The 22,900-nt window shown below is 34.7% G+C and overlaps 11 protein-coding genes and 7 pseudogenes across 18 annotated transcripts, besides 1 other annotated feature; 7 read left to right on the top strand and 11 right to left on the bottom strand.

Annotated features, from left to right (window-relative positions):
* Positions 1-22,900: part of a mobile genetic element that runs on past both edges of the window.
* TVAGG3_0680100 (protein of unknown function, DUF4106 family) lies at positions 2,979-3,415 on the top strand (the record flags this gene model as incomplete). Its single annotated transcript, XM_051242689.1, has 1 exon — positions 2,979-3,415. A coding segment is annotated over one exon (437 nt), but the record flags the coding sequence as incomplete, so codon positions are not given.
* On the top strand, positions 3,669-4,139 carry TVAGG3_0680090 (protein of unknown function, DUF4106 family; the record flags this gene model as incomplete). Its single annotated transcript, XM_051242688.1, has 1 exon — positions 3,669-4,139. One exon carries the CDS (start codon positions 3,669-3,671, stop codon positions 4,137-4,139), a length of 471 nt encoding a protein of 156 aa, XP_051089275.1.
* On the top strand, positions 5,068-5,778 carry TVAGG3_0680080 (protein of unknown function, DUF4106 family; the record flags this gene model as incomplete). Its single annotated transcript, XM_051242687.1, has 1 exon — positions 5,068-5,778. The coding sequence occupies one exon, from the start codon at positions 5,068-5,070 to the stop codon at positions 5,776-5,778; it is 711 nt and encodes a 236-aa protein (XP_051089274.1).
* TVAGG3_0680070 (protein of unknown function, DUF4106 family) lies at positions 6,153-6,689 on the top strand (the record flags this gene model as incomplete). The annotated part of the gene is made up of 1 exon (XM_051242686.1): positions 6,153-6,689. The coding sequence occupies one exon, from the start codon at positions 6,153-6,155 to the stop codon at positions 6,687-6,689; it is 537 nt and encodes a 178-aa protein (XP_051089273.1).
* TVAGG3_0680060 lies at positions 7,709-8,291 on the top strand (annotated as a pseudogene). The gene has a single exon. A coding segment is annotated over exon 1 (583 nt).
* On the top strand, positions 8,333-8,752 carry TVAGG3_0680050 (protein of unknown function, DUF4108 family; the record flags this gene model as incomplete). The annotated part of the gene is made up of 1 exon (XM_051242685.1): positions 8,333-8,752. The coding sequence occupies one exon, from the start codon at positions 8,333-8,335 to the stop codon at positions 8,750-8,752; it is 420 nt and encodes a 139-aa protein (XP_051089272.1).
* On the bottom strand, positions 8,769-9,218 carry TVAGG3_0680040 (uncharacterized protein; the record flags this gene model as incomplete). The annotated part of the gene is made up of 1 exon (XM_051242684.1): positions 8,769-9,218. The coding sequence occupies one exon, from the start codon at positions 9,216-9,218 to the stop codon at positions 8,769-8,771; it is 450 nt and encodes a 149-aa protein (XP_051089271.1).
* TVAGG3_0680030 (protein of unknown function, DUF4106 family) lies at positions 9,255-10,130 on the top strand (the record flags this gene model as incomplete). Its single annotated transcript, XM_051242683.1, has 1 exon — positions 9,255-10,130. The coding sequence occupies one exon, from the start codon at positions 9,255-9,257 to the stop codon at positions 10,128-10,130; it is 876 nt and encodes a 291-aa protein (XP_051089270.1).
* Positions 10,822-11,715, bottom strand: TVAGG3_0680020 (KilA, N-terminal/APSES-type HTH, DNA-binding family; the record flags this gene model as incomplete). The annotated part of the gene is made up of 1 exon (XM_051242682.1): positions 10,822-11,715. One exon carries the CDS (start codon positions 11,713-11,715, stop codon positions 10,822-10,824), a length of 894 nt encoding a protein of 297 aa, XP_051089269.1.
* Positions 12,032-12,441, bottom strand: TVAGG3_0680010 (annotated as a pseudogene). The gene has a single exon. A coding segment is annotated over exon 1 (410 nt).
* Positions 12,813-13,061, bottom strand: TVAGG3_0680000 (organellar and viral DNA polymerase type B; the record flags this gene model as incomplete). Its single annotated transcript, XM_051242681.1, has 1 exon — positions 12,813-13,061. One exon carries the CDS (start codon positions 13,059-13,061, stop codon positions 12,813-12,815), a length of 249 nt encoding a protein of 82 aa, XP_051089268.1.
* On the bottom strand, positions 14,056-14,468 carry TVAGG3_0679990 (annotated as a pseudogene). The gene has a single exon. A coding segment is annotated over exon 1 (413 nt).
* On the bottom strand, positions 15,135-15,995 carry TVAGG3_0679980 (annotated as a pseudogene). Its single transcript has one exon. A coding segment is annotated over exon 1 (861 nt).
* Positions 16,666-17,249, bottom strand: TVAGG3_0679970 (annotated as a pseudogene). Its single transcript has one exon. A coding segment is annotated over exon 1 (584 nt).
* TVAGG3_0679960 (uncharacterized protein) lies at positions 17,269-17,424 on the bottom strand (the record flags this gene model as incomplete). The annotated part of the gene is made up of 1 exon (XM_001317710.1): positions 17,269-17,424. The coding sequence occupies one exon, from the start codon at positions 17,422-17,424 to the stop codon at positions 17,269-17,271; it is 156 nt and encodes a 51-aa protein (XP_001317745.1).
* TVAGG3_0679950 lies at positions 17,444-17,843 on the bottom strand (annotated as a pseudogene). The gene has a single exon. A coding segment is annotated over exon 1 (400 nt).
* On the bottom strand, positions 21,177-21,539 carry TVAGG3_0679940 (uncharacterized protein; the record flags this gene model as incomplete). Its single annotated transcript, XM_051242680.1, has 1 exon — positions 21,177-21,539. The coding sequence occupies one exon, from the start codon at positions 21,537-21,539 to the stop codon at positions 21,177-21,179; it is 363 nt and encodes a 120-aa protein (XP_051089267.1).
* On the bottom strand, positions 22,046-22,500 carry TVAGG3_0679930 (annotated as a pseudogene). Its single transcript has one exon. A coding segment is annotated over exon 1 (455 nt).

Raw genomic sequence — 22,900 nt, 5'->3', positions numbered from 1 at the left:
CTTCTTCTTCGTAAATGTTTTGTCAAGACTTCTTCGTAAATGTTTTGTCAAGACTTCTTCTTCGTAAATGTTTTGTCAAGACTTCTTCGTAAAATCAGACAAAAATATATTTTAGGTGAAGAGGTGAGATTTCACCTGTTTTTTCACCTCATTTCTCACCTCTTGAATTTTCATGAAATTTACACCAAAAATATATTTTAGGGTAGAAGGGTATATCTAACCTCTTTTCTAACCTCTTTTCTACCCTCTTGAATTTTCATGAAATTTACACCAAAAATATATTTTAGGGTAGAAGGGTATATCTAACCTCTTTCTAACCTCTTTTCTACCCTCTTGAATTTTCATGAAATTTACACCAAAATATATTTTAGGGTAGAAGGGTATATCTAACCTCTTTTCTAACCTCTTTTCTACCCTCTTGAATTTTCATGAAATTTACACCAAAAATATACTACTAGGGTCATTTACGATGAAGTCTTGACAAAGTCTTTACGAAGAAGTCTCAACAAAGTCTTTACGAAGAAGTCTCAACAAAGTCTTTACGAAGAAGTCTTAACAAAGTCTTTACGAAGAAGTCTTAACAAAGTCTTTACGAAGAAATTCATGAAAATTCAAGAGGGTAGAAAAGAGGTTAGAAAAGAGGTTAGATATACCCTTCTACCCTAAAATATATTTTTGGGTCATTTACGAAGAAGTCTCAACAAAGTCTTTACGAAGAAGTCTCAACAAAGTCTTTACGAAGAAGTCTTGACAAAACATTTACGAAGAAATTCATGAAAATTCAAGAGGGTAGAAAAGAGGTTAGAAAAGAGGTTAGATATACCCTTCTACCCTAAATTATATTTTTGGGTCATTTACACTCATTTACGAAGAAGTCTCAACAAAGTCTTTACGAAGAAGTCTTTACAAAACATCTGTCAAAAACCGCTTTTTAACTTCACTTAAAATGCCACGTAAGCTACGTAAGAATATACGTAAGAGGAAGAGAGCATTGAAACATCCAATAGTAAAACTGACACCACAACAACAATTGCAACAACAAATAATGAATGACCCCACTATGTTGCAACAAATGTCAAGCAATCCTATGCTTTTAAACCGAGTTCTTGGTGCACAGAGTGGAGGTTTAAGAGCGGCACTTTTAGCGAAAATGGCAGGCTATGGTGGAGCTGCAGACGGAACAGCCTATAACCCTCAAAGTCAAATGAATTTGAGTTCACTCAAAAATCAAATAACAGATGTCAAAAAGTCAAACATAGACATACAGAAGCAAATAAGTGAAAACGAAAAGAAACTAGAATATGACAGACACACAAAGAAACTCAATGAGTTAAACGTAGAGAAAAAGAAGAAAGAAGAACAACTGAAAGAACTAAGTACAGAGGAATATGCGAAAAAGTTTCAGAAAAAGCAACAGAAGTAGCAAAAATGGAACAAGATGTCATAAATTTGAAAAACCATACTACTCAATAAAAACTGAAAGATGAAGAGATAAAAAAAAAGCCCTGAAGACATATATGGATAGCGATGAGTATAAAAAAGAAGTTGAAGCAAATGTAAAGGCAGAAAAACTTTTACAGTTGCAAAACCAAACCGTACAGTATGAAAACTTAGCACAAGAAAGTAAAAATAACGACGCGGCTATGCAAAAGGCAATGAAAAGCGCAGAATATATAAAAGCTAACAATGACTGGTTAGATGCCCAAGCCAACGCTAAAGCAGCCCAACTCATAGGGTCAATAAGGACAAAAATACAAGCGGATGAAGACAGTTCAAATGAAACTTTAACAAATGCTGACTTTAAGAACGCTTTCGAAGCTCTTCATAGTAAGGTGAAACAAGTGAACGACTTCTCATCTGGAAAGAAACTGAAGTCTGAAGGTTTCGACAAAGAGTTAAAAGAAGTAGCACAAAATATGACGAAAATAACAGATGCAGCAACGAGACAGGCAGTTCAAAGTGCCTATGACGCCGTTAGAGCAACTGTTGTGGAAAGTCAAGAAAAAGAGTTACAACAGACCAAAACAGACCTAGTAAATGCTTTCTTAAGAACGAAAAGTCAGGTAGGACATTACGCTGCAGATGGAACATATGTGCCAGCTGGTGGAACTTATATACCACCAAACCCTCCAAGAGAAGCACCTGCACCAGGACTACCTAAAACATTTACATCGTCACATGGACACAGACACAGGCATGCACCAAAACCAACACAACAACAACAACAACCAGCACAACAACCAGCACAACAACCAGCACAGCAACCAACAGTTCAAAACCCTGCACAACAACAACCACAAACAGAGCAAGGACATAAAAGAAGTAGAGAACAAGGAAACCAAGAATTCTTAAAAATGCTTAAAGAAGAGTGTGGTTTCCCAGATACTGTTGACTTTAGTGACAGATATAAAGAAGCTATTGGAAAGTTCAAGGATGGAAATACTGACCCGAACCTATTTAGCTTTATGGCTCAACACCAAAACGGATATAATCTCAAACCTGGAAAATACAAGCTCGCTAAGGGATATGATTTAATAGCATATCATCCAAATGACATGAACGAATTTACTCCGAGATATTTGATGTCAGAGCTAAATGACAATTCAACTTTCGTCATGAAACGCGTAAAAAATAGAGACGGAACGAAAGAACAAAAGCTTATGAATGCGGATGACGTAGATAGGGAAATTGTTAAAAACGGTCTCGGAATATATGAAATGCCAGCAGATGAGGTACAAGAAACTCCACAGGAAGAAGTTCAGATACAACCAGACATGGAAGAAATAGTTCAGCAACAACAGCTAGAAGAGCCTGAAGGAAACGAACAAGTCACTCCTTTGGAAACTAACTTCACAGAACTAGATGAAGATTTGGAACAGCCGAAAAATCTTGACCCTCAACAAGAGTATGCGGAGAATATGGAATCTTTCCAAGAGTCTAAGAAAGATTCGGCTGACATAGTAGAAGAATATCGAAAAATGTTTGCCGACATACAAAAGACTCCAACACCAGATGAAAATATTCAGCATAGAATAGAAGTACTGAAAGAAAATGTACACAAATACAACAACCCTTTTTACTTACGAGCATTTAACGTTCAATCTTCGGATGAACTCGGTGAAGATAAAAGGTTAAATTTCAAGAAAACATATAGAAATGAAACATTGTTTAAAGTTCATTCAGAACCTAGCCAAGATGGAAACAAACCTACTTTTGTTTCTGCAGACGATGGAACTACAATGAGATGGGGTCATAAAGCTAACCCGGATAGGTGGTTCATAAACTTACAACCACAATTCCAAGAAGTTGTAGACGCAATGGAAGTCAATGGTGAACCAGATATAGCTGGTATTTTCAGCGCGGCTTTAATGCCATTGAAAGATATGAAAGATGCAGATATTTTGGACCAGTATGAAATGAACATGGCTGATGGAAATATAACACCTGACGTTCTAAAACATTTATCTCAAAGAACTACACAGAACCATAAAGATGGTATATTTGGTGAAGAGTTTAGAAAGAAAGTTAGGGAGGGAGAAGGAAGAGAACCTATTGTACATGACCTTGCAAACGAAAGTTTACAAAATGTCATAAAAACTTACTTTGCAGGCGATGAATCGAGAAGGGATGAATATTTAAGAAAACTCAAATGGACAGTACCAAATGAAATGTTAGTATTGAAAAACATGTTCCTTGACAAAATAAAACCAACTACAGAAATAAACGACGCAAGACTGAAAGATTGGGTAAAAGCTTTCCCATTCACAAAAGATATAGTTGGTAACATGGAAAGAAAACCAGAATGGCTACAAAAACATATATTTGGAAACGAGCTTATTCCATATGGACAGGCACTGTTTGAAGAGCTTGAACCGGAAACTCAGGAAAGAGTCATGCAAACAATACGCAAAGACTCAAATACAAACTATGACAAACTCTTTCTAGGATATAGGTTACCTGAGATGGGCGACCAGAGCCCAAAGGCAAAAAGGACATGGGAAATTTGCAACATACTAGATGAACATAATGCAAAGATGCAACAACTTCAAGCAGAGGGCAATGAAGGAAAAAGAAGAGTTAAAAACTCAGTCAGGAAGAAAGTAAAGCTTGGTCCACGTGGGTTCTATTATGACATATAAATCCAACTATTCTATATTTTTACTCATATGAAATGTACGCCGCTCAGAATATAACGCCAACAGTTTTGGATGCTATGAATGGAAATGTTTCTGAATGGTATAACGAATGCGACAATGCCATTAGAAGGTCAGAAATAGTTCCTGGAACTTACGAATATACAACTGCTGTTTCTTATGGAAATGTAGGTGAGTTTGGAGAAGGTTCTTCAACAACAGTAGATATTGCTTGCGACAGGTTTCATATTATTTCTATTGACAACTCATTCTTATACGTGGAACAAGACATTGAAATAAAACCTTCTGCCAAGTTGTCTGACAAGAAAGGTTGCAATGGAATTTTCTATGTCGGATACCAATATGCTCCAGAAGTTTTCATGGGATATAAGATATATTCTAACTCTGACTTAGTTCAAACAGTAACATGGGCAAACTATGAATGGTTCGCTTTGAGAAACTCAGTACAACCACAAGCTAGAGAACAAACAGACCAGTATGCAACTATTGAGAAAATAAGAAGACTTGACCTAACGTTCCAGGAGTTTATGTTAACCTTTCTGGTTCAGATGGAAATGCTGCCACTAAAGTAAAACTGAAACTTAGAGTTCCTTTGTCATCTTTCCTCATCTTCAGGTTTTTAAGATACTTGCCAAACTGGGCAGGAAAAATTTCTATCGAACTTACTCCAAGCAAAAATAACTTAGTCATTGCACCAACACAAGACCCATTCACTCTTACAGACGTAAAGGGAACAAATAAAACGTCATTCGCCGAATTTTGCAAAGACAAAGTTGACTTAGACTTTGGTTTCTCAAACCTCAACACTGAAGTAAACTATTATTTCAATGCTGCTGGAGATGCTTGGGACCCAGTTAAGTTTACATGCGAAAAGTTTGAATGCAAGAGAATAGAAAGCAGACTTGCAGTCTATATGTTGGACCCAGATATTTCAAATGCTTTAGCTGCCAAATATATTGCAGTTCCACTTATGTTCCCTATACACCAAATATCTGTCAAAGACTTTGCAGGTGAAGTTGGAAACCAAAGTGCTGACCCAGGTGCAAGAACGGATATTGCTTTAACAACTGCAATGAAACATGCAGATACTATGTTTGTACTGTTCAGACGAACTATAAATGACTATTCTTGCTTCTACAACCCTGGTATTAAATACCATATAAACATAGATGGCAAATATTATCCAAGAGAAGAATATTCTACAGTTGAGGATATGAGGTCATACAACTTGACATTAGATGCTATGAACTTTAACAACAACTTCACAACGACCATTAACCCTGAAATGCAAAGTTCTATTATGCCATATGTGAAAGTATGGACTCATACAGGAGGTCAAAAAACTCAATATACAAATGGAGACCGTTCAAACTTTTGGCTTGGCATTCCATTTGCTGACTCAGAAGACTTTATGGGTGGTATTTCAACTGTTGGTACAGTTCAAATACAATATACTGGTGACAGAGACGGTCCAGATGAATTGAAAGCAAAGAAGTTTACAAAACCAATAGCACTTTTCACGGAAGATGCTCTTTTGAAGATTCGTTCGATGAAACCTGCTGGGGCTCCTCAGATTGGCATAACGACAGCTTCCATCGAGCAGATTTTGGCAGCAGGTCAGTAAGTTGTTCTTGAACTGACTTCTCTCCGTCAAATATGACAGACGCCAGTTTGACATAAAATTGTATTATAAACTTACCTTTAGAAATATCGGTCAGTTTTGTTGTTATATTTTTGTGTCTGCTTCAAGAACTTTCACCATCTCGGTTATACAACTTTCTTTGCTTTATGAAAATATTTTGGTTCAGCAAAGACTGCTATTCTATAACATTTTCCATTGTTTGTGTAAAGAACTATTCTATCAATGAACTTGTATTGTTTGTGTGTGTAAACTTTGTTTTGCTTCAATTCGAAGAGATACTCAAATACGTCCATCTTTTTATTCTAAGTAAAATGTCATTTCCGAAAAATAGAAGCGTAAGTGTTTCAAAAGGTTTAATGGCGGTGGCAGATGTGAAGTTAAATTCACCAACTCAAACAAACAGTCAAAGTGTTGTTGTCAATGTCAAAGAAAGAGATGTTGAAGTGGGGAAACCATACGAAGACCAAGATGGTATAACAATAGTTCCTGTAAAAGAACAACCAACATACCCTGAAGTTAGCAGAGAGTTAAGTTCTGTTGCAGATATTCGAAATGACTACATGCAACTGAAAGATAAGCTTAAAACTCAGGAGAAGATTTGTCAAGCTTTAGGTATAATGTTAAACTTGGTCGAACACAACCCTGTAAAAGTGAACTCATATGTCATCGCACCTCATGAAGTTTTGAAAGAACTATTGAAACTTTTGACAGAGGCAGACGATATAAACATCAAAGAAATAGAACCCGACATTGCTTGCTGTGGTGTTTCATATAATGTCATTGACAAGATATACGTTATGAAAGGAGGTGAAACGTTGAACTTAAAATATAGTTTCCCAGACGTCATAAAAATATTTGACGACCACAACATTTCATTAAAATTTACTTGCTAAGTAAATGGCAGAAGACATAGTGGTTTATACTATTACGACTAAAAACCCTGAGTCATATAATTCTATAACAACAAACTTACAAAGTCCTCAAGGACGATATTGTAAACTGACCTTAAACACGATGACGACTAAAGCCTGTTTTGCTCTTTTGACACCAGAAGACTTTGTTGTTGTGAATGGTAAAAAATACTTCTTTGAAGATACTTACTCAGATATACCACCAACAGGTTTTGTTGACTTATTTAATACTTTAAGGACGGATGTAACATGTGCTGCAACTAGAGCAGGTTTCATTATGTTTGGATGTCCGACTGAGTTTAGTATAAACGATATGAGCTATAATACAAAACTTATATCTGTTTTTACTACCAACAGTTTCCTATAACAGGAAAAGGTGTCATACAAGGAATGTCTATTCCATTGACTTTAAGTACACCTATTTTATATATTGTTTCAAACTTAGGTTCAAGTGCTATTCGAATGTCGACAGAAACTACTATGACCAAAAGATACTCATGCGTATATAAACAACACTTTCTCTGTGCTGTTTGCCTATTGTTCATTCGAATGCAGAGTTTTCAGCTTTAGTAAACTCAAAACACTTTAGCAAACATAAACTTAACCTTAGTCGACGCAAACTTTGTTCCTGTAAAACTTTTATGTCCTATGTATTTTGTCAATGACGGCAGAAAGTTTCGAATTGGAAGATGCAACTGGTGAAAGTATTGTATTACAAGAACAACTTCAACAACAAATAGCTCAAGAACAACAAATGCAACAAATGGAACAAATGGAACAAAAGTCAAGAATAAAAAATGCAACAACAAAAGTCCAAGAATAATAAAAATGTGCAACAACAAAGTAACAAGAATAAAACAGTATATTTTTATTTTATTTGAAATGTACGCTGAGTTTTGTTGGAGAAGACCGTTGGGAAACTTGTTTGTTACAGATGAGAAGTAAAACATTGCATGGAATAAAACATTTTTTCAAAAAAATATTTTTTTATTTTATTTGAAATGTACGCTGAGTTTGTTGGAAAGGACCGTTGGGAAACTTGTTTGTTAGATGAGAAATATGAAATTCACTGTTGTGAGTCATTTGAAGTCAGAAACAAAAAGACAAAAAGAGTTTTAAGCGAATGGGAGCAAAATAACGGATATGCTAGGATGAGGATTGGTGGAAAACGCTATCTTAAACATGTTGTCATTGCAACTCATTTTACCGAACCCTAACAATCTACCTTTTGTAGACCATATAAACCATATAAGAAACGACAATAGACTTGAAAATTTACGTTGGGTTACTCGTTCTGAAAACAATAAGAACAAAAGCAAATTTCGAGATATTGTATTCGAATTTGTCGACGAACTAGAAGATGAAACAATTGAAATTACAGACTATGGCAAGCATACGTTGGAGTTTTACTACTATAGCGAAGAACAAGACTCTTTCTACTTTTATACCGGCGTAAACTATAGAAAATTACAAGTATGTTTTACTAAGGAAGACTATGCTTTTGTAAACGCTAGAGATACAGATGGAAAATGCGTTAAAATACTTCTTAACAAATTCAAGAAGCTATATGGCATACCATTTTAAAACGTTTTTAAAAAAAAATATTTTTTTATCCGATAGAAAAGATGACGAAATATATTTCAGTCAACAAGTACATGACAGAAGTCAAAGATAAGTTAGCTCCATTCGCATATTTGAATGTTTACTTCTACAATTTTGAAAAGTCTACATTTGACAAAATTTGGAACATCGAACCTGTTAAGTTTGCTATTGTGACTAAAAATGGTGCGAAATTTGAAGACTTAGACATAGAAGGTTTGTTAGCAGTCAAAGAAAATTTTGACAGAAGGTTCTCAAACCTTAAAGAAGGCAAAGCATACAAACTTGTTATACCTTATGAACCAAAGAAAGCAGACGACTATGAATATTATGAGTCTAAGATAGTTGAAGTTCAAGGTAAATTAGGTAAAAAGATTTTAGAGTCTAAGCCAGTGTTTGCTCCTAAAGAGGAAGAGAACATTGACATTGACCCAGAAATGTTCTAAAAATAAAAGTTTATTTTTACATGTCATATCTCACCTTCTCTGGTTCAGGTTCTTTCTTCTCTTCTTCTACTTTCTTTTCTTTCTTTTCTCTCTTCTTCTTCTTCTCTGGTGGAGTTATGTCAAACTTCTCAGAACCATATTTTTGTAAAAGTTCTTTGTCCTTTAATAGCTCTTCTATTCTGTTTCCTATTTCATCTTCAAGAACAGCGCATGTGTCTTCTTTGCATTCTAAGAACTTTTGTTGGACTTCATCTTTCCAAGAGGCGTCATCTCTGTCAACAAGTCTGTCATTGACAAATTTTAAGACTTCTCTGCTTAAGGTTTTATGGTTCTTGTCATATTCCCAGAAACAGAACTTTAGAACAAATTCACCTTTCTTGTTTACACTATGTAAGATTTTATGGTCGACAGATGTTTTGCTGTCGAAAAGCTTGTCTCGAATATAGATAGCGAAATCGCTAGACATTTTCTAAAAGATAAAAATTTTAATTTTTCTAAAAATATGTTAGAAAAAAAGTTTGCTGACATTGACAAAAAATTTGAGAATGTTTTAAACAAGAACAAGAGGAAGTTAGAAAATGCTCAGATAAAACCCATACATGACAAGTTCTTATTTGCTCAGAATGGTATAACAGGTCTAATTGCACCACCTGGGTCGGGTAAGACTTTCACTTATCTTAAAATGGCTGCACAACAACAAGAACTAGATGAGAAGAACCCATTCTATGAGTTAGTTGTCATTTGTAGTACTTCTGGTCATTTTGACCAAACCGTCAATTCGTTCAAAGATATTATAAAAAAGTCTAAGTTAGTATGTATAAAGGATACTGAGTTGTTAGATTGGATAAAGAAGTACCAAAGAAGAGTTTTGAAGTACAATGCTATAAATGAGTATATAAACTCGAAGTTTAAAGACCCAAATGAGGAAATGCAGAGAATATTAGAGAAGAAACACTTCAGAAACAAACAGAAAGAGATAGAATACATTTCGAAGAAATTGCAATCTTACGATTGGAAGACTTACCCTCACAGATGTCTTCTTATCTTAGATGACTTTGCTTCTCATCCTTTGTTAAAGAACAGAGAACAAGACATGTGTCGAATTCTCAAGAAGCTCAGACACTTTAACATCTCAGTTGTCATTTGTGTACAGACAGCAAAGAGTTTAAGTAAGGATGTAAAGAGAATACTTACTGACATTGTACTTTTCCCCGGATTGTCCGAAGACGATTTCATGGAACTTATGAAAGAGTCCATGGCAGGTAAGTTTGACAGACATGAACTATGGGAGAAGTACAAAGTCATACAAGACCCTCATACTTCTTTCAGAATTCACATCTACGCGAACAAAGTTCAAATTGTAAAAAGTCAAGCTTGAAAAATAAATGTTTAGTCTTAGTAAGTCTGTTGTGGTGCTGGGGCTGTCGGTTCTTCTGGCTTTGGAATGGACTCGGTTGGTGGTACGTCGGACATTGTCTTGAAACAATAAAAGACTTGTCTTGAAACAATAAAAGACTTGTCTTGAAAAAGTAAAAGACTTGTCTTGAAAAAGTAAAAGACTTGTCTTGAAAAAGTAAAAGACTTGTCTTGAAAAAGTAAAAGACTTGTCTTGAAAAAGTAAAAGACTTGTCTTGAAAAAGTAAAAGACTTGTCTTGAAAAAGTAAAAGACTTGTCTTGAAAAAGTAAAAGACTTGTCTTGAAAAAGTGAAAGACTTGTCTTGAAAAAGTACGGGTATCGTCTGAAATCAAGACCACTGTTCTCAAATTTGAGAACTTTACACCAAAAAATTTCTTGAAAAATAACGGGTCTTGTCTTGAAAAAGTAAAAGACTTGTCTTGAAAAAGTAAAAGACTTGTCTTGAAAAAGTAAAAGACTTGTCTTGAAAAAGTAAAAGACTTGTCTTGAAAAAGTAAAAGACTTGTCTTGAAACAATAAAAGACTTGTCTTGAAAAAGTAAAAGACTTGTCTTGAAACAATGACCGACATAGACCCAGCAGATGAGGCAATTTACCTTATAGAGCTACCTGAGCCATCTTTGGTGTCAAGCTTGAAAAATAAATGGTTCATTTACTCTGCTTGTTTGAAGTTGTCAAAATACTCTGTTATTTTTTCCTTTAACAATGGCAAATCTTCTTTGAATGTAAGAATTGTACAACCTTTAATATCATAGTGTGTTTGAGGTAAAGTATCTTGAACTATTTGTTTCACATCTTCATTTGGTGTCATTGAAATCGGTAAGTTTTCGCGATAGAACCAATTTCTGTCAGATTTGTAAATCTTAGCAAGGTCGTAAAAGCTTTTGTTGTTTCTTCTGACTAAATGCAACATAACCATATCTTTATCTTCTTCATTTTCCATCTCTTCAGTATAAATCATATACTTATAGTTCTTTTCCTTTCCTTTTGGTACCGAACGTGGTATTCTTTTCTGAATGCTTTTGTCTTTTGCTTCAAGCTTGTTTTCCATCTCTTCACGTTCTTGTCTATGAATTTCGTCAAGAAGTCTGTAAATATACCAAGCATAACGAGGCGAAGCCCACATTGCTACAGCATTTACAAGAAGTCTATGTACATAATATCCTCTCAAACCGTTTGGCAATTTTTCACGATTTTCATAGAGTTTTGGCGACTGGGGTTTTTTACTTACTCGCTGTTCTTCACTGTTTTCATAGAGTTTTGGCGAGTAAGATTTTTCTCGTAGTCGCTGTTCTTCACTGTTTTCAGAAAAAAGTATGTCTCGCTGTGCTTCGCTCAAAAGTTCTTGTGTGCTTTGGTTCCTAAACCAGTCTTGTGGTTTCTTAGTATCTGGAGCAAAACATGCTGTCAAAATACTTTGCATTTGGTACATGTCATCTTTGACCGAACGAATGAGACGGAGTTGTTTGTTATACTGAACCCACTCGTATTCTTCACTTATGGCTTCATGAACGATAGCAGTTGTTGTGTTCTCTGTTGTTGACATATCTGTCTTTACATACAAAATAAAAAAATAAAAAAAATAAAATTAGCGTTATTTTTTCTATCTTAAGGAAATTCATGATTTCATAGAGTTTTGGCGACCCCGAAGGAAGTCGGTCTAGAGAAATTTCACTGTTTTTCGTACGGAATCTCTATCCTCGGTTTTTCGAGGGAAGCAATCTTATGCCATTTTACTCAGAATTTTGTTGCTGAATTCAATAAAAATATATTTTAGGTGAAGAGGTGAGATTTCACCTCTTTTTTCACCTGTTTTTTCACCTCAGTTATTTTATAAGCGTTTTACATGGTAAACGTTATTTTTACATGTATTTTTCAGCAACTTCGTCAAATAATTTTATAGCTTTATCTATCTCATCTACTTCAAACGTTTCTTTACCTTTTATGGGAGCACCATACATTTTCTCAAACTTTTCAAGTAGTTCTGTTTCAGCAGCTCTCATATCATTAACAAACACAACCTTGACTCTATTGACTGTACTGTCATATCTTTGAGTTATATTATATGTTTCTTCCTATCTTATATCTTTTTATTGAAGTCCTTCGGTTTCTGAACGATGTAAAGTAAGCCTTCACTGCAACGTTCAGTATCGAACGAACCATATGTTATGAAATTATATCCAACAACTGGGTCTAACCATAACAAAACTATTGGTATAAGACTTTTGTCTATAAGATATGCTGCAGTTCCATAGAATTTTACCGATATCATAAGCTCAGGATTTCTTGTCAAAATTTTCTGAGTTGAAGCATTTCTAACCCAGTCCTTTGCTCTCTTTTCAAATGGAGATAAAATGTCTGACAAAGAATATTTGTTGTATTTCTTTGAGTATCTTACGTTTAAATCACCAATTCTAACCAATTTAGTGTTATTGTCTATCTTTTTAACTGTTTCAAACTCAGTGTTTGTCATATATGTTCTTACATACAAAATAAAAAAATAAAAAAAATAAAACTAACTTTATTTTATTTTTTCTATCTTAAGGAAATTCACGAATTTTGTTGCTGAATTCAATAAAAATATATTTTAGGTGAAGAGGTGAGATTTCACCTCTTTTTTCACCTCTTTTTTCACCTGTTATTTTATAAGCGTTTTACATGAATTGTATGATGTATATTTGAAATCCTAAACAATTTCGTAGCTTCTATTTCTTCTGTCAGTACATCGAATGTTTTAACGATACCGAAAGTTTCTTTATACTTCTTCTTGACGTCAGATAGAAGGAAATCTTCTGCTGTTGGATAGTTTTTATTAAGAAATGTCAACATATCCATTTTATCTTCTGCTGGCTTTTCTGCTTCTTTCTTTAAGTCTGCATAGTCGTTTCTCATTCTTTCTATCTCTTTGACGGAGTAGTTATATTTCCTCATTGCTGCTTTACATTTTGAACATTGTGGGTTCATTTTAGCATTGTACATTGAAACCTTACCTGCTAAAACAACTAAGGCGTCAATTGCTCTCTTTAACTCAAAAGTTGCGGGTCTTATTTGTTCATTCCATATCTTACCTCTTCTATCTTTATCTCTTATCTGCCATACACATTTTGCAACTAACGAAACAAAGTTGTCGTAGGTCTTAAACTCCCCAGATTTGTATATGTCAGAGATGTTCTTATATACCATATCGCAATCTTTGTCCATGACTTTGTGGTTGCAATGAAATCCAAGAAACTCATAGTTAACCTTTCGTATGAACTTCTTTATTTCTACTGAGTCAGTTGCTTTGACTTCTATTTCATCGAATTCTGGAATAGTAAGCTTTTGTTGTTGGATTTCAGGAAGTTTAGGTAGATGGTCAATAATGTCCTGCATGTCGTAAAGATACTGTTCATTTGTTTCATCTTTCGCAGTGCAATCTAAATCTCCTTGGAGAAGTTCTTGCTTTATCTGGATTTCTGTTTCGAAAGTATATGAAGAAGGAATGAAGCTTTTCATCTCTACTAACATTGAAGTTGGGTTCATGACTAAAGAGTTTGGTGCTGTTGTTGCTAACATGTTCTTACAATAAAAATAAAAAATATTTTTTTAAAAAAACCAACTTTATTTTTTATTTCGGGAAAATTCATGACAAATTCAAGAGGGTAGAAAAGAGGGTAGAAAACGGGGTAGATATACCCTTCTACCCTAAAATATATTTTTGCTGAATTCATGAGTTTTGGTTGAAAGAATACGGTGGAGCCAAAAGTGGCTCGACCTCAAAACAAGCATTTTCTGTATAAAATTCATGAAAATTCATGAGGTGAAAAAAGAGGTGAAAAAACAGGTGAAATCTCACCTCTTCACCTAAAATATATTTTTGCCGAATTCAATAAAAAAAATGGTTCATTTACTCACAATATTTTTGTACAAAACGACCCCAAACTTTTAACTTCTTTTCTGCAGCTTCAAATGCTATCTTAGCGAGTTCATATTCTCTAAATTCTCTCTTTAAATCTTCTTGTTCCCATTGGTCTAGTTCGTATGGCGAGTCTCTATAACCAGAACATATCTCACGTTCATGTTCTATTTGTTTAAGCACATTTTTTCTAACTTCTTCTTCAAACAAAGGTTTAGCATTCTCTACTGTATCTTCGAGTTCTTCTTCATCTAACTTCTCATGAACTTTCTTGTCTATGGAGTCCATAATTTTTCCAACTGCTATACAATATTTTGGAGAAGCCCACATTGCAATATAGTTTACGAGTCTTGGGTCTACATACATTCCTCTAACCTGTTTGATTTCATCCGGAATTTCTGCATGAACTGTGTATAAAAAGCAACCCGCGGAATTCCGCGGGTTGGTATATTCTTCACAAAATGCCTTAAAATACTCTTCCCAGGACTTATTTTCCAACAACCTTCTAAAGTCTTTCCTAAACTGCTGACACATCTTTGTTGCATTTATATAACCATCCTTGTCTCTACGTAAGACTTCAATACCGTTGTAAGTGCCTTTTGTGAATGTTTCGCCATTAGATTTGTTCGTGAACGTTTTTGCTTCGACTGTCATTCAGTACGTACAATAAAAAATAAAAATATTTTTTGGTGGGACGTCGGACATTCGTTTGTGGCTTAACCGTCGGACCACAACGATAAAAATCTCGACAAAACATATACGATGAAGTCTCAACAAACATATACGATGAAATCTTAACAAAACATTTACGATGAAGTCTATTTCCTGTGTTGTTGTCAAAATGTCATGTTGTCACCATTTTCAAAAAGATGTTAGTTGACCGAGTGACCTGGTGACACCTAAAATATATTTTTTTCTGTCTTAAGGAAATTCATGAAAATTTACCTGTTGAATTTTGTATAAAAAGCAACCCGCTGTTTTCCGCGGGTTGGTATATTCTTCACAAAATGCTTGTTTTGAGGTCGAGCCACTTTTGGCTCCACCGTATTTTTTCAACCAAAACTCATTTTTCAATACTTTTTCAGCACTTCTCCGTAGTTATATATGAAAGACAATTCGAGATAAAAGTCGTAGTACAATGGAATAATATGCTGCACACCGTTTGTTGTGAACCAAACTTGAAAGTCAGAGAAAACTGTTACTAGGTGGTTCGTAGAATTTAGAAGCAAAGTCATAAAAGTCCTTACCAATACAAAGAAAACTATTGTTGCTTGAACTGAAACTTGCATGACACATGACATTTTGAGGGTCAAACACGTTTCTATAAACTGTCAAATCTGCTGGTGGGCGTATAAACCAGAACGGACCGTCAGGTGGTAATGGTTCGTTCTGGTTTAGTAACCGAAGAAATTGTGCCAAGAACGTTTGTCTACTTGCCAAAATAAAAACTGTGTATCTCTTGGAGGGTTATTTTCAATCCTTTGAAATGAAACTGTGGAGTTCATCTTGTCATATTCTAGTTTCAGATAGTAAGTTCCGTTTAGTAAAGAGTCGTATTTTTCTTGAAATTCCCAGTAGTATTTGTTTATTTGAGTTTGAAAGTCATTTAGAGTCTTCTCAAGATTTTCGTCTGAACGAACCGTAAAGATTCTCATTTCGTCAAATTTGTCTAGTAGACCGTCAGAAGCTCTATACTGACCATGAAAATATACTGCAAACATAAACGCGTTAGTTCTTTTTGAAAACAAAACTCTTCTAAATCCTATTGCCTTTGCATCTGAAGGACTTTGAAGCCAACGAATTGGAAAGTCAAACCTGTAAGCACCGGATGAAATTTCTTCATCTGAAATAGTCCTACCGGCATTTGTGAAGATATAGTCTAACGGTTTTGTATCTGCTACATTTGTTCTTTGTTTTTCAACCTGAAACATTTAATATATGTAAAAATATACTGTTTTAAAAAACGTTTTAAAATGGTATGCCATATAGCTTCTTGAATTTGTTAAGATATAGTCTAACTTTTTTTCCATCTGTATCTCTAGCGTTTACATAAGCACAGCCTTCCTTAGTAAAATATACTTGTAATTTTCTATAGCTTACGCCGGTATAAAAGTAGAAAGAGTCTTGTTCTTCGCTATAGTAGTAAAACTCAAACGTATGCTTGCCATAGTCTGTAATTTCAATTGCTTCATCTTCTAGTTCGTCGACAAATTCGAATACTATATCTCGAAAATTGCTTTTGTTCTTATTGTTTTCAGAACAAGTGACCCAACGTAAGTTTTCAAGTCTATTGTCATTTCTTATATGGTTTATATGGTCTACAAAAGGTAGATTGTTAGGGTTCGGTATAAAATGAGTTGCAATGACAACATGTTTAAGATAGTGTTTCCCACCAACCCTCATCCTAGCATATCCGTTATTTTGCTCCCATTCGCTTAAAACTCTTTTTGTCTTTTTGTTTCTGACTTCAAATGACTCACAACAGTGAATTTCATATTTCTCATCTAACAAACAAGTTTCCCAACGGTCTTCTCCAACAAACTCAGCGTACATTTTTATAAAAATAAAAAAATATATTTTTTGAAAAAATGTTTTTTTCTTTTACTTTACGTAACCGCCTGCTGCCATAAGTCTTTGACGCCAACCCATACCAGCTAATGAAGGTTGACTTGGTTTAGTTTGGAAACTAAACTTTGGTTTTGGTTTTTCTTCAGTTTGTGGCTTCCCTTCTTCTATTGGTTTTTCGTCACTTTTCGGTTCCTCTGACTTTACCTCACTTGCAGGTATGGTTGTGTCGTCAACATCTTCATAAATATCATATGCCATTTGTTTTTGTTTTCCTTTCAACTTTTTGTGTTTGTTGTAAAGTTTAGAATATTTCGACTCTAAGTCAATGAGATGTTCTATAATGAACTGTTGGTCGGTGAAGAATACCTTCCCATCTGTTGTCTCTTTAACTCCTTCAGACTTCAATATTTTATTTGTGAGAGTCTGTTTCTTTTTTGAGATACTTGCCGTTCCATTTCTATGAAAAGTGACTTTGTAGTTAGGGTTTGTATTTCCAGACCTGGCACTTTCTATTATGAATTTTTCTCTTCATCTGTAAGTTCTTTGACAGGTTTTGACAATGGTTCTGAACTTTTTGTTTGTGGTGTCAAATCTACCGTTTCAACTTCTTCGGTCATTTCATCTCAGTAAAAAATTTTAGTTTGTTTTGTTTTCAACTGGTTGTTTAGGTTTTTTAAGTCGGTCTAAAACTTCCTGAGGTATAGGAAGAACTTGACAAACACGTGGTTGTGTAACTGCTGGAAGTCGACAAATCCATCTTGAACCCATTTGTCTCAATGCTGTATTGTTCATTTCATCTCAGTAAAAAAATTTACATTCCCCACGTTTGAGGTGGTTGCGGTTGGTTGTTGTTTACCCATTGTTGTGCATGGTTATATCCTCTGTTAAAGAATCTTTCACCTTGGTCCATATAGTGCCCTGCTTGGTTATAGTAGTCATTTGCTTTGTTATAGTAGTTTCCTGCTTCTCTTCCTACATTGTCCATCCATCCTTGAACTTTTCCTCTTGTTTCAGGATTGGAATAAGATTTGCTGCATCTCGTGCTACCTCCCAACCTTTCTGTACAGTTTGTATAATAGGTTGTGCTTTCTCTTTAAGTATACCTAATGTACTCAAAATCTTCCTTCCAATTCCAAATGCACCTCTGGCTATTGTTCCCACTGCGGGCAAAATCTAGATGCGACTCCTGCTAATGCGCCAAATAAACCCATTTTATAGGGTAAAAAATGACGAATCCAAACAAGGACCCCTATGTTTCTAAGGCAACAAAGAAAGCACTCATGATAAAAATCTTTAGTTCAACACCAAATGCTTGGTTTATGGATATCTTGGAAAACATTCCGAGGTATAGAGAAGATGGACCTCCATACTGGCTAATATTTGTTGGTCAAAACACAAGATACTGTGAAGCCATACCATTACAGTCCAAAAATATTTTAGATGTGAAAACTGCTTTGACAATATTCGTTGACAAATACCATCCAACAAAACTGACATCTGACTGTGAAAGTTCTTTCAAATCAGACGATATTAAAAACTATCTGCGTTCAAAAAATGTAAACCAATATTTCATTGTCGACCAAAACCATTCTGCTCTTGGTGTCATTGACAGTTGTATAAAAATCTTAAGAGACTTAAACCAACCACAAGGTGGTGAAGCAAATGAAATGTCATATGACGACAAATATAGACACTTCTCCATGGCAAAGATGAGACAAGTTTTAAATATTTACAATAGCCGTAAACAAAAAGGTTTGGGAAACCATTCCCCTGAAGAAATGAAAAACAACCCTGACTTAGAGAAAGACTATATATTTAATAGTTTAGTTAAGAGGGATAGACAAGAAAGAATGCCAGGCTTCAAACTTAAGAAAGGTGACAAAGTAAAAATAGAAATACCTAAACGCGACCCATATGAAAATACTATTGACTATGACAACAATGGGAACTCGACAGGTACTCGCATTCGTGTTCGTAAAAATAGAAGAAAGTATACAAGAGAATATTATGAAGTTTTAGGCAAACATGGCAAAATGTACAGACTGCAAGCAGAAGATAAAACTACTATTGTCAGACCTCGTTTCAAACTTGTTAAGGTTCAAGGTGGTATACTTTCAAAGACAGTTCCTAACAAATATAAGACAACTCCTGACGAATATGCTAAAGAAGTTGAAAATGACGACTAAGCAATTCTATACCATGCACAAACTGTCATGTAAGGTGGCATGTATTTTTTACCTAGTCCTGTAGATGTTGTTGTAAAAGTATGTTGGTGGTTTCCTCCTGGTTCAGTTTGTCGAAAAGTCTTTTTTGCTGAATGGTTATAATCTGGAGATAAAACGTCATAGCCAGCTTCATATTCTGAGTTGTATAATGGATGGTCTCGTAATGAGTGGCTATGGTCGCCAGAAAAGTTTGTTGTACCAGAATGACTATGTGGTGGCAAGTTGTCGACAGATATCCTTTTGCTTCCACCTTTTTCCTTTGGAGTGTGTGCACAATACAAAAAACTTTCGAGTATTTGAGTCCAAGTTCCAAAACCAAGTACTACTTCTGGTCTGGTAGAGTTCATTGACGTATAAATAGAACCAACTGGGTAAATGGTTTGAAGTATTTCTGTCTTTAATGTTTGAAGCTCTGTTTTGTCTGCTTTCTTGTCATATAAATCTTGAGCAGTGAATTTAACTTTATTTTCATCCTCCATGACATAAACATCTCTACATCTAATGTTTCTCATCGTTGTTATGTCGTCATCCGATGTTAAACCTTGTGGAAAGTTAGGAGGTTTCCAATTTAATACATCCCCACCAGTTTCTTCAACCGTTCCTTCAATATTTTCTATACCAACAGTTGCGAAGAAATCGTGTGTATGTCCAACGTCACTTTTCCTGTTTAAGGTTTCTTGTAAGTTTGTAATATCAGATATGGTATGTGTATGAGTCTTTTTAGAATATTCTTTGTCAGCTCTTGTCACTTCACTTGACATTTTATTGTCAACATATGTTTTATCTGCTTTGTCATCTAACATTGCTGGTAGTTCATCTACGTCATAGATGTTATGTGTATGATGTTTTTGTGGGTATGTTCTATCTGTCCATGCGAGAATATAGTCTCTTGTTGCATCTACATACTCTTTGTCAGCTTTGTTGTCAATATCTGCCTTCAAAAGAAGTTCAGATATAGGTTTCTCGTTTAAAGTTCCTTTTGTTGGATTTACACAGACAGTATGGTTCTTACTGTCTTGAAACAGAAACTCATCTGTCATTGGGTTTATCGTCAGTTTTAAGTTTCCTTCTTTCAATGACTCAGATATCTTAGAATAGTTTGAAAAGTTTGTTGTGTTCTTATTTAGAGCTTGCAAAATGAGTTGTCGGTTGTGTTGTATTTCTCTCATAGACGCTGTTTCTTTCGACATTTTTATTCTAGATAAAATATGCTTTCAATAGAAAAAGAAAATTCAAGAGTTGCTACAACTAAACCATTAGATGAACTTTTTACTAATGTCGGTCAAAAGTTTGAGACAGAGACCGTAAAGCATGAAGGCTATCGTTTTGACTACCCACTTAGATGGTTAAGAGACCCATCCGTCACAAAAGCTATTGGCTTTCGTAGAATGAAGTTCATTTCAGAAGCCATACATGGTTTCCCATTTACGGTCGCTTTTGAAGTTCGATACTATAACAAAGAAAAACGTACGTATGAGAAATTTGAACAGGGAAAACTTTTACAAGTGAATTTGCTTGTAAACTTAGAAACAACTCTTCAAGCTTTTCAAGAAAAAATAAACGATATCTATCTCGAATATGCAAAACAGTACAACATTGACGAAGGAGAGTACCATCTCGATATATATATGACAGGAAAAATGCAACTGTTAAAATCAATAGAATAGAAGACCTTGGAGAAGACGTTTATATTTCTACAAAATATAACAACTTGGCATGGTATAGGTTTCTGAGGATGTTAAATCAGCCTGCAGAATATCCAGTACACCCAAGACTTTTATGAAGTCGAAAACCCTAATGGAACATATGAAAATGTTTTGACTCAGATGCTATTATAGTTCATGCTTCATTTTCTGGCGCCCAAAACTCTTTTTTATGCTTGGCAAATGACTTTTACGAAAAACCTACAAAGCTATATGAACCACCGAGTGGAAGTATTTCAGACTTTCAAGTATGGTTTACTACAGATGGAAGAAAGAGAATAATTCCATTATACACGCGTTTTACTTAGAACTTAGTTTCATATACAACTACTATCGAACGGTAAAAATATAACTTTTTAATACGGTTGAGGTGTTGGATTTGGTTGCCAACTTGACTGTGGTGCAGGTTCAGGCTGTTGTATAACAGGAGCTTGTTCTTCTGGTTCAGGGTCTTTAGGTATAATACCAACAAACTGACCTACCCTTTTACCAATATTTTTGACTCCGTTCCAAATTCCTCTTCCTACGGTTTTATTCCATTCCATATACCTCTTCCAACATTTCGAAAGAAGTTTCCAATACTACTGAAGAAACCCATTTTACTATATGTAAAAATCTAATGTCCGCCTAGTCTCTTACGTTTCCTGTTGAGTTCCATAGCATTCTTTAACTGGAGCTCATACATTCTGTTTCTCCTCTGGTAGAAAACATATTCTGGGTCAACTCCTGTGTTCGCGTCATCTGCATAAAGTTGTTTATATCCCACTTCAGGGTTTGTATAAAACTCTTTCCATCTCATATTTGCATACCATGGTGGCAAACCTAACGCAGCGTCATTTGACATGGCAGTTTGCATTTGTACATCTGTTGGCACTTGACCATAGTTTGCCATTGCAGTTTGTATTCTAACTTCATTTGGAATATTCTCTGGGTTTGGTTGTCCAGGTTGCTGTGCATTCGCTAAGTTCTGTGCGTCCATTTAATATTAGATAAAATATCTCTTACGAGTACATATACTGAACATTTGCAGGCATTGGTTCATCTTCATATTCTCTATATCTTTCTGCCACGTCAAATAAAGTAAATGAACACAATGGAAAAAACCTAAAACAAGTAGTCCTATTTCAAACCACATTTACTTACTAGTAAAATTTCTTTGTTATGACACTTTCTCCAGTTTATAGGACCTCTCTCATATTCTATCTTATCGTATCTAAACTCATAGTCATGTATGTCCTCTAACCATCTCATGACACTTTCCAAACCACTTTTATCGATGTAAAGTAAAAGCATGGATGGTTATGTAAAACGTCTAAAGTTTCTAAAGAGTCTCTCAAAGTCCAGTCTAACTTGGTATTGAAAATCCATGTGTTATAGAACGGCGGGTCCACTATAAAGAAAACATTTTCCTTGTCTTTATATTTTCATACAACTCTGTCACAATGAACATCTCACAAACTCTATACCCTCAATAATATTTTTCTATGTTCTCTTTGAAAACATTTGTATAGTTAAGATATAAAACTTTTGACATAAGTGTTTCAATGTCATGAACTCTTATAGAACCACTATACAATAGTCTAGAAGATATACTATCCCAGTCAATATACTCTGCTTTTTTCAAAACCTCTCTGACAGTATTTTTTCTTATCTAATGGTATACGTTCCATCTTACCTATAGGTATTTTTTCTTTTAACTCTTTCAATATGTTGTTTGTGTCTGGTATATGTTTGAGACGGTTCATATAGTTGTCGAAGTCATTGCATATAATCTTTGAGTCAGGAAATACAGTATGGCACAAATGAGATATATAGAAACTTCCACCGAACAAATCTACAAATGTTAGACCATTCGGTAGTTTCTTAAGTTCTCTCAATAGAATATCTTTACATCTACTCTTATTTCCAAAGAAGGGTAACGGTGGTTTTGTAAAATTCATTTTATATATATAATAAAAATGTTTTTTCTTCGTAAATGAGTGTAAATGACCCAAAAATATATTTTAGGTGAAGAGGTGAGATTTCACCTCTTTTTTCACCTCATTTCTCACCTCTTGAATTTTCATGAATTTCTTCGTAAAGACTTTGTTAAGACTTCTTCATCTAATTTCTCATGAACTTTCTTGTCTATGTTTTGTCAAGATTTCATCGTAAAGACTTTGTTGAGATTTCTTCGTAAAATGACCCAAAAATATATTTTAGGTGAAGAGGTGAGATTTCACCTCTTTTTTCACCTCATTTCTCACCTCTTGAATTTTCATGAATTTCTTCGTAAAGACTTTGTTAAGACTTCTTCATCTAATTTCTCATGAACTTTCTTGTCTATGTTTTGTTGAGATT

This window comes from Trichomonas vaginalis, chromosome III (genome assembly GCF_026262505.1).
Source record: "Trichomonas vaginalis G3 chromosome III, whole genome shotgun sequence".
Classification (NCBI taxonomy): Eukaryota; Parabasalia; order Trichomonadida; family Trichomonadidae; genus Trichomonas; species Trichomonas vaginalis.
The sequence above is the reverse complement of the archived record's forward strand: the minus strand, read 5'-3'. Positions and strand labels throughout refer to the sequence as shown.